This window comes from Neomonachus schauinslandi, chromosome X, assembly GCF_002201575.2.
Source record: "Neomonachus schauinslandi chromosome X, ASM220157v2, whole genome shotgun sequence".
NCBI lineage: Eukaryota > Metazoa > Chordata > Mammalia > Carnivora > Phocidae > Neomonachus > Neomonachus schauinslandi.
In genome coordinates, this window is record NC_058419.1 from 40721591 (window position 1) to 40731726 (window position 10136).

At 52.5% G+C, this 10136-nt stretch overlaps 1 protein-coding gene across 1 annotated transcript; it reads left to right on the top strand.

The window, feature by feature from the left end:
- Window positions 1-1345: 1345 nt before the first annotated feature.
- RIPPLY1 (ripply transcriptional repressor 1) lies at window positions 1346-4044 on the top strand. Its single transcript, XM_021678408.1, has 4 exons — window positions 1346-1505; window positions 2395-2470; window positions 3104-3168; window positions 3747-4044. The coding sequence occupies exons 1-4, from the start codon at window positions 1360-1362 to the stop codon at window positions 4042-4044; spliced, it is 585 nt and encodes a 194-aa protein (XP_021534083.1). The 5' UTR covers window positions 1346-1359.
- The last annotated feature ends 6092 nt before the right edge of the window (window positions 4045-10136 follow it).

The window sequence follows — 10136 nt, forward strand, 5'->3', positions numbered from 1 at the left end:
TGCTAGGATCTGATGTTCTTTCCCACTTTCTGTGCTGATGATTATCCTTCTAGAGCCTGATTGTGAGAGCCTGCTTAGTATTCACGGGCAAAGACTTACCCTAACGAATGTAGCTGGTTTCCTGTTATTGGACACTGAGGTGGTTTCAAATTTTGGACAATCACAAACCCGACCGGGACGAATACCCAAGAAGCTAAATCCATGCTGCTGCTGGACGCTGGGCTCCGGAGGAATATTCTGGGACTTCTAAAGCACAAAGAGGCCGCCAACAGTTGTAACTGGAAGCTTTTTGGCAAAGGCCCGGAAGACTGGCTAAGGCCAAACAAAGACTGTGCTGGAACCGCTAGGCTTGCCCCCCGCCCCGGGGTCAGTACCCCTTACGCAGCGAATGGTGTTCAGGCTATCAGGGCCCCTTGAGGCCACTGGACCTGCACCCTGCACTCTCGTCTCACATATGAGGGAACAGAGGCCCCTGGGCCAGGGACAGTTCTGAGGCAGTTTAGCAGCCAGAAGGAACCCTGCCTCACCGCCCCCCCCCCCCCCCCCCCCCACACACACACACCCGCCAGGACCCTGGCTCCTGGACTGCGGCCTGAGCTCTGACACTTGGAATCTGACCTCCAAGCCCTGAAATGCTGCCCACACTCCTTTACCAGACCACTTACTGCTGAGGCCCGAGAGGATATTCGGGCACTTTTGCAAAGGAACCGACCCAGAGAGCAAAGGGCGTGGAAGGAAGGCTTGAGGGTCACCCCACAGGCAGCTGGACCCGCTCCACCCACAACCTGCTATTTTCCTGACCCAGGTGGCGTGCTTAATGGCAGTCACCCTCTATCAGGTCCACTTGGCACATCTCTTGCGGGTTTTGAGCAGAAATAATGTGTGAGTCCCTCGCTCGCCTTAGCCGGGTCAGCTGTCCCTTTTTGCTGGGAACTGGCTTTGCCAAAGGCCCGTCTCTCCAGCCCTCTGGGCCTGACAGCTTTCTGTGGTTTTGGGTGCTAATGAGCTTCTCGCCCTAGCCTTGCTACTGCCTGGGGAATTTGCACAAATGGTGTGTGATTTGCCCCTTCTGTGTTTTCCTTTCTGACTTGGAGGTAAAGAAAACCCCTCACCCCCCACCGACTCTCTGTTTATTCAACTGGGAGGGCTTTCACACCCAGAGACCCAGCTCCCCCCTCCGTGAGCTCCCTGTTCTAAATCCTCGTCCCTCCTCCCAGGTCCCCCAGCCCTGCTCTGCCCTGAATAATTTATGAGTCCAGGCAGGCCTTATAAAAGGGTCTCCCAGGAAAGGCCAAAAGAATGCAGGAGGTTCTGAGAAATGAGAGCCCCTACGGCCTGCCTGGCTTCGACCCCCTAAGGATGGACCCTTCTGTTCCCGCTGCTGCTGCCCCGGCCCCAGCCCTGGTCCTAGCTCCAAACCCTGTGCAGCACCCCCAGGGGCTCCTTGGCCTATTAAGTCCATCGCCCCTTGTCTCCTCTGGACAACGAGTAGGTGGCAGAGAAAGGTAAGTGGAACTTGGCCTCTGGCGACCCGAACTCGGGCTTAGCGGGGTCCCGGCATTGGAAGGACAATGAAATGGATGAGATGGCCAGGGTGCCCCCGCTCTCTGTGGAGGGGCAGGGCAAGGCCTCGCAGCACCCAGAGACTGCCCCTTCCACATCTCAGGCTGGAGTGTCTCAACTGGCTTCTCCCCTCACTCATCCCTCTGGGTGGCAGGAGGGGAACTTGGGGACAGGGGGTATTGCCAAAGCTGAAAGCCAAGCAGCCAGGCCCTCGTGGGCCAAGTTGCTTAGTCCACTGAGGAGCAGGGGAGACTGCCACGGAGCGTGGCTTCCACATGACCCAGGCTGAAGAGGGGGTAAGAGAGGGCCAAAGTCCCAAAAGAGGCTGGGGGGCAGTCTCTTCCCTGACTACACCTTAAGATTTCCATTTGCTTTTTGTCAGGACCTCTGGGAGTCTAGTGGGGAAGCAGTGGGCCCAGGAATAGTCCGGGCCCCTTTCCCCAGCGCAGGAAGATTACGGTAGGACTCTCAGCTCTACTTCTTGGAGTAGGAGAGCCGGGGGCCAGATATCTTCCACCCAACCCTCCTTCATTCCTCTAAGCATGTAACAGTCCACAAACGATGAGTGAAATGCCTACTGCGAACCAGGCGTTGTAGTGGGCGCTGGGGATTCAGACACGATCAAACGTTAAGTCTGCTCCCAAGAAGCTCAACGGCGAGTAAACAGATAATTACAAACCAGCGCGACAAGAGCCATGATCACATTGTTGAAGCAGGGGGGAGGAGCACTGACCTGGGCTCAGGGGCCTCACGACAGGCTTCTTGGAGCCCACATCGGAGCCAAGTTCCAGTCTCCTTCCTCCACGGATTGATCTCGCCTCTTTGTCCTAGAGGAGCTTGTCTCTGGAGGCCCTGGCTGTCCTCTACAAGTGACCCGCTGGGGCAGGTGAGGAGACCGGTAGATTCGGTGAGTTTGAGCCCTTGTGGCCCACGGTCACGTGCATAGGCAGCCACGTGCGTTCACAGTGGCCAGGCAGGTCCCTTTCCAGAGCGCCTCTGCCCTCGGGCCAGGGCTGCAGATGTGGGAAAGCCTGTCCACGGCCTCGCTCACGTTTGACTCCACAACAGCTGGGGGAGGAGGGCAGCCCTGGGGTTTCTGCTGCAGTGGGAAAGATGAAGAGACGAGTGCCCAGGAGAGGGGAGGGATTTGGGCAGACCCCACAGCTAGTCTGTGGGAGAGCTGGTGCTAGAATCCCGGTCTCCTGGCATGCAGCCCCAGTGCTCTCCTCCTCCCACCGCCCGCCCCCCACCCCCCGCCACCGCCGAATCTTTGCGGCTCACTAGAACTCTGTCTCCTGGCCAGTCTCCAAACAGGTGTTAGAACAGGGGCAGGAAAGCAAACAACCCCCAGGACTCTGTGCGCTTGTTTTACAACCAAAACCAAGACAGAGGCCCTTGTTGTGGGGGGGGCCGGGCCTGCCCCTCGAGATGTCTAAGGTTTCTTCTAGATGGTCTTACGGAGGGTTGTGACCCTTGGTATGGAGGAGGTAGTCACGTGGCCATGCACTTTGAGCCACATGTTAGCTCTTGCTTTGGACAGGCTACTGGTGGGCCAACAGGGGCCGAAGTCACGAAGGCTGACCCCGAGTTCCATCACCCTGTCAGGTAAGCCTGTGGCACCCAGCTCGGAACCTGATGTAGGCCCGTCAGCTCTTCCAGTCCTCAGAACAGCCCTGTGGAGCCGGAGGAGGTAGGCAGTGCCAGGATCGCTCTTTCTTAGACCAGGAAACTGAAGCCCAGGGTGGTTAAGGGAGTCGACCAAGGTTGCCTTCCTTGGAGGATCTGTCAGTGACCCCTAAGAATAAGCCCCTATGGGCGGAGTCAGCAAAGGAAGCCTTAGTGGGACATGGAGGACACAGGGCTAGAGAATTCTTTGCTAGAAGACTTCTGAAGTGGGGGGTTGCGGGGCGGGGGGAGAATGGGACCAATGTCAGAGTTGACAGATACCGGGGCAGGGGGTCCCCACAGCTCTATGCCCACCAGATATGACCTTCCCGCCTGGGGCCATTTTGTAACCATCTAGAAGGTTCTGTTACAATGCTTGCTTCCTTCTTTTCCGTTTCACCTCATTACTGCAGGCAGGAGAAGGAATTTAGGGGTTGACTTCCTTCGTGGCCTTCCTTGCCTCTCTGCACGTAAAAGACCTATCTAAGTCAGCGGCCATATTTCTTCTCTGTCCACAGGCTCTTCTGGCCTAAAGCCTGCTCCTTTGACTACCTGTACAGTGATGGGGAGATTTTACTGCAGAACTTCCCCGTCCAGGCAACCATCAACCTATATGAGGACTCAGACAACGAAGAGGAGGAGGAGGAAGAAGAAAAGGACAAAGAAGAGGAGAAGAAAGAGGAGACAGATGAAAGAGGGCCGGAAGAGTGTGTGAGGGTACGAGGGTCAGCAGCACACGGCCACAGCTCATCTTCCTTCCCCGCTCCTGACATGCCCAAACTGAACCGGTCAGAGTCTGATTGGGGTTCAGTATGACTGGCAAGGCTCTAGAGCATCAATGAGCCAGGAATCTCCAGACATAGCTCTCTAGACTGTAAGTTGGGTCCTTGAGTTCCCAGCTCACCGTGGCGATATTCAGCTGGCCTGTGGGCCCAGGCCTCCTGCATCTCATTGTCTGTGTTGTTGTGAGACAGTGAGAGGGTCCAAGGAGCTCTAGGGGAAGACCTGCTTTCTGAAGCTCCCCGGGAAGCAGATCAAGACAGTGCCTGCCCATGCAGAGAGGACCAGTTACTCTTTGGGGTTCTTTGACTCCCCAGCATTCCAGCTGGCTCCAGAGTACTGTCTCCCCACAGAGAACCTGACTTCTGGCTTCACCTCCAGGGACACCAACATCAGATCCAGGCAAAGTGGGGGCACCTCTCTGAGGAGCCTTGCAGGAGAGGAAGAGGGCATCTAGGAAATCAGCTTGCTTTGGGGACCTCCCTCCATTTTGCCTGCTATCCACTGGGGTCTGTGTGTTGGTATGAAATGAATCAGGAGACAAATAAACTAGATGATGGGTGCCCTTTTCCTGGAACTGTGCTGATTTCTTAACTGAACTCTGCCCATGTCGTGAAGCCACAGGCAGAGGGTCAGAGACCAGCTCAAGGCCAATTCATTGCCCTAGCCGAGGTCAGTTGACAGATTCTACTCCATGGGGATACAGGGCCAGGGACTGACCCAGCATGGGGCCAGGCTTTCTCTGTCAGCTTGTGAAATCAGTCAGGCTCCACTAAACTTCAAAGGCAGCTTAGGGAAGGAGCAAAAAGGCCCCCAAAAAGCAGCTTGAAAATTGGGAGTATGGCTGAGGGGAAAAGTGAGAGGTACAACCTCAGTTGAGCTCTGGAGATGAGTGTATGCATGCAGGGAGGGGGTTCAAGAGGGGGGGTTACTAAGTCCTGTCAACTTTATCTCCTCGATTCCCTTTGTAACTACCACAGCTCAGGTCCTCATGCCTATCCCGCCCCAATTACCCCAACTAATGTTCTTGCCTCCTCAGGGCCCTTTGCAATGTGCCCTCCCCACCGGTCACAAGATCAGACCATAGTGTGCTCCTGCCGAAAGCCCTACCGTGGCTCTTCATTGCCTCCCCAACAACTGGGACTTGCCTTTCTTTTTTTCTTTTGGTCACAGATCCTCTTGAGAATCTATGGCTTTTCTATTCATATATTCACAAATGAAGCCCTTAATTTGATATTCTAGGCTGTTCGATCACCTGGTCCTTGCCCGTCTCTTCAGACTCCTCTCTTGACAGTTGAAGCCTATGGCTCCTGTCCTTGAATGTGTTATGTTTTCTAACACCTTTGTGGCTTTAAGCCTCTGTCTGGAATGCTTTCCCACTTTCGTAGGTCTGGTAAGCTCCCCTTCACCCCAGAGGACTAGCTCAGACACCATTCCTGTGAGAAGCCTCCCCAGACCTTCAAGTCCAGGTTGGGTGCCCCCATATATTCAGGACCTCGTCTACCATAGCATCTGCCTCTGTCCCCATGTGGCTGTGTCTGATAACCCCATGTGACTTTATCACACAGCATGCTGCCTGGTACAAAGGACATGCCCAGGAAATGTTGAAGGAAAAAGATTCTTGGGTCTTCTTAAAGAACCACCTCTGTCCCTCCACTTGCTGGTCTCCCGTATCTTTGCTTAGCTACAAACAGGACCAGCTAACGTCATCTGATTCAGGACCAAAATGCTGGCCATTTCTCTCCTCCTTCAACTTGAGATGGGGCTGCTTTAGTTCTGAGCCCTCGCTGTGAAGTGCCTGAATTTGGACGGACCTGAGCAGACCACCAAACTCACACACGCTGGTGCCATCTATTGGTCAAAACTTAACCTCATTCCTTAATTGAGGCCACCAGACAGTTGACCTTTGGCCACTGGGATTTCTGGAGTCCATTCTGTTTCTCTTTGTAAGTAAGGTGGGCTCTACCGTGCTCTGGCTGTATGACCTTGGGCAAGTTACTTATCCACTCAGAGCCCCAGGCTCCTCATCTGTCATATGGGGAAACTAATACTTCTTCTCAGGGTTGTGAAGATCCTATCAGATAATACATGTAAAGTACTTAGCACAGCCCCTGGCACCCAGTAAAAGCGCTTGATAAATGCTAGTAGTCATCACAATTATAGTTTTAGTGGTGGTTATTATTAATTTTATAGCAGACATATAAGCAGAGCTTATCAGTAGAGTCACCTAATGAATGGTTTACTCAACTAATGACTGATATATCCTGATCCACCTGATCTCCCTGGCACCATTTCGTTTAGCAGTTGAAGAATCTTTGCGGTGTTTGGTAAAAAACAAACAATTCATTGCCCTACCCGAGGTCAGTTGACAGATTCTACTCCATGGGGATACAGGGCCAGGGACCGACCCAGCATGGGGCCAGAGGTCAAATGTGGCTTCCTGGGCCACTCTCTGCAGGTTTCTGGTCCCTTTTTCCTAGGACAGAGGCTTCAAAACTTCTTTTTTGTGCTTTAGCAAGAACACCCTTCTTTTTTTTTTTAAGATTTTATTTATTTCTTTGAGAGAGAGAGAGAGCAGGAGCAGGGTGAGGGGCAGAGGGGGAAGCACACTCTCCACTGAGCAGGGAACCCGATGCGGGGCTTGATCCCAGGACCCTGGGATCATGACCTGAACCCAAGGCAGACGGTTAACTGACTGAGCCACCCAGGCGCCCCAGGAACACCCCTCTTTTGAATTGAGTACAGCAGCCCAATATACAAACAAAATGAAGATGGAGTTGCCCTGGTGGAAGGCACAATGGCTGATGCAGAATTCCCATCTTGCTGTCCTCTCTCTTGTAAACTAACTCTCTCCATTCCTCTGTGAGGCACCCACAGGGATCCCTAGATTGTTGGGAAGACCCTTTGGAAACCGCTGTCGCAAGGGTTAAAACAAGATTGATTTGAAGTCGAAGGGGGATTAGTATTTTAACATGTCCAGTGTTCCGTTTAAAATCCTTGTTTTGGGTCCTAAGCTCCCAGCATTTCATAGCTCAAAAATTGCTCGAGTCCTTGTACCATAGGTTATAGGCATTTGAAATCCTTGGAATCCCAATATCCTTGGTTTTAGGGTATTATATAGCATAGAATTACAAATCCCTAAATCCCCCGGGGCTTAAAGACCCTAAAACCCTTGGAGCAGTAATTCTTAAGTCAGAATGAGCTCCTCTCACTTTCCCTCCCCTCCTCCTCCTCAGCGACATGCGCTATTGGTCAATGGCAGACATTTTCTCCTCCCCACACATGGTTGCTAAGTGATTGGAATTCACTGTTATGAGTAACCAGAGCCCAGTGTGAGTTATTTTGTCATCGGTGTATCCATTCCTTGTAGCAACTTCAGATCTAGTACACAGACTCAGGAGAGAGCTCTCTGTGCAAAACTCAAGAGTCTTTCCTCCAGCTCCATGACAGCCTCATGCCCCCCACTTCCTTACCCCAACACTAATGCCTCTGGTTTCCCCCACCCAAGAGCAACGGAGAGAGGACACATCAGTTTAGTGGGAGTTTGCATCGGAGCTGGGCTTTGAAGGATGGGCTCAGGGAAAGATGGAGGGAGAACACTTTCCAGAAAGAAGCAGCAGTATAAATTCCTTCATTACACAAATACTCATTGAGCACGTACTCTGTGCCAGGCATTAATATTGTAATGATTAAGAGTATGGGATTTGGAGGCAGATGTACCCGTGTTCAGATCGCATTATTTGCTGCAGGCTGGCTCTACCCATAGGCCCACTCCACTCAGGTGTCAACGAGCTGTCAGCTCTCTGCTTATTCTCCTCCGTCTCTAGGCAAGGAAAGCCCCCTTCCCTGCCCCAGTGGGTATCACCAACCCCCATCTCTCCCCTCCCCTCCAACTGAGCCTGTGTGTTTATCTAGTGGGCACTTTGTCTCCTTTCTTCTTCAGGCCCCTTGTTGTAAAAGGGTTGCCAATCCTACTCCCGAACAAGGTGGTCAGGTGGCCCGAGTTCCCTGTTTGGATCTGTCAGGAGCCTGGTGTTGGGTACTGTGTTTTTGGTTTACTCCCAGGTGGGAAGGCTTCTTGCAACCCCCACGCAAAGCACAGAAACCCAGGTACAAAAGCCTGACAAAGAGTGAGTACAACACTCTTTGCCATCTACTTGCTATTGACGTAACATCCACGATCACGGAGGAGATAGGCACAATTATTATGCCCATTTATAAATGAGAAAACTAAGAGTTCGCAAGGTCTTTGTACCTGGGTTTGTGTGCTTGCATGGAGGTTGAGCCTTGCCTGCTGGGGGTAAACCCAAAACACTGTAGGTGACACCAAGTCCCTGACAGGTCAGAATAGGAAACTCAGGCCACCCTTTTACACCGGGGCGCTAGGGGGGAAAGGAGACATACTGCCCGTTAGATAACCACGTGTGCATGGTTGGGGGTTGGTGGGTCAGAGATAATAACACTGAGTCAGAAGAGGGAGCTCTCCCTATCCAGAGAGAACAAGCAACAGGGTGGCTAGGAGGATAAGAGTTACAACAGCAGATAATCATTGATTTATTTTATTTTATTTAAAGATTTTATTTATTTATTTGACAGAGAGAGAGAGAGAGAGAGAGCGCAAGCAGGGGGAGCAGCAGAGGGAGAGGGAGAAGCAGGCTCCCCGCTGAGCAGGGAGCCCGATGCAGAACTCGATCCCAGGACCCTGGGATCATGACCTGAGCCGGAGGAAGATGCTCAGCTGACTGAACCACCCAGGCGCCCCGCAGATAATCATTGAATTCTTACTATGGACTGGGTGCATGGCTAGGAAACTGACAGGGATGAACTCTTTTAATATACCAACCCCGAAGGAAAGGTACAGTTAGGAAAACTGAGGCTTAGAGTGTTTTGGTTTTTTGGGTGTTTTTTTGTTTTTGTTTTTTTTTGCCCCAAACCACACAGCTGGTAATCCATGGCACCTTCCAAGTGCCAGGCACTTCACATGTATTATCTCCCTTAATCCTCACAACAATCCTGAATCGTAAGCACTAGTACAGATGAGAAAACTGAGGTTCAGAAAGATTAAGGAATCTGCTCAAGGTCACACAATTAATAAACGGCTGAGCCAGTTTTTGAGCGATTACAGCACGTGCCTCAGGTTACCCCACGATGATAAGCAGCAGGAGCAGGATTCAGGTCTGTCTCCTTCCAGAACCCCATGCTTTCAAGGGATGAAATCTACAGGCTTGAGGAAGGATTAAGTCTGTGGGAGGCCAGGGAGAAACAAAGGTTCACTTCTGGCGAGAAGGAAGTGAGTCAGAGGTTAGGAATAATTCCAGACCAGGAAAAACTGAGGGATACTGAAAGGTGTCACCAAGGTTGGGACGTTTGGGGGCCTCCTGCAGGCAGTGGCAGGTTCCCACAGAACCTGGGCTTCTTCGGGCACAGGGCTACCAGGGGCCAGGGGCTGATGAGGGACTTCTGTTCTTGCCCCTCAGTGCTGTGTGGCCTCTGAGTGGAATGGGCCCTGGCTGGGCGTGCTTCCTTCTGGTCGAAGAGTCTGGGCCCAGAGGGAGGAACTACCCATTGCCTAGGTGGTGCGCCAGGCACTGAGCCCTGCACCGCACACACTTTATCCCGAACAAGGCTCACCAAACTCCAGAGGGTGAGTGGTGCCATGCTCATATTGACAGATAAGAAAGTGGCTCAGAGGGGTTAAGTGACAGCCAGGATGTGGGGAAGCTGAAGGGAAACCCCTGGCGGTGTAGATACAGAGTCCTGGCTCCTAACTACTAGGCTCCTCCTACCCTCTAATGATTCCCCCAGGGAAGTCCTGAAAGGCCCTTAAGGGCATGCAGCTCGCATGCTCTCCTGTGCCGTACGTGGAGGAGACGCATGTAACCTGCCATGCAAAGGCATTTCTATACCCATCATTGGGGACACTTGGGGCCTAGAGCCAAGTGCAAATTAAAAGGAGGTTGAGGGAAAGCCCAAGAACAAGCTGGAGTCAGGCTCTGGGTTCTTCCTTCAGCCTTCTACCCCTGGGAGAGAATGGCCAACTCCCACAAGGCCCCAACAAATTAACTGGGGTCTAGTAACAACACGAGATGCATTGCCCCCTAGTGGCCGAGCTCTATACTGAGCCTGGA

Coding starts and splice junctions, on each gene's coding strand:
- RIPPLY1 (XM_021678408.1), top strand. CDS start 1,360: ATGGACCCTTCTGTTCCCGCTGCTGCTGCCCCGGCCCCAGCCCTGGTC. Junction 1,506..2,394: donor CGAGTAGGTGGCAGAGAAAG/GTAAGTGGAACT, acceptor TCTTTGTCCTAG/AGGAGCTTGTCTCTGGAGGC. Junction 2,471..3,103: donor TGAGGAGACCGGTAGATTCG/GTGAGTTTGAGC, acceptor TGCTTTGGACAG/GCTACTGGTGGGCCAACAGG.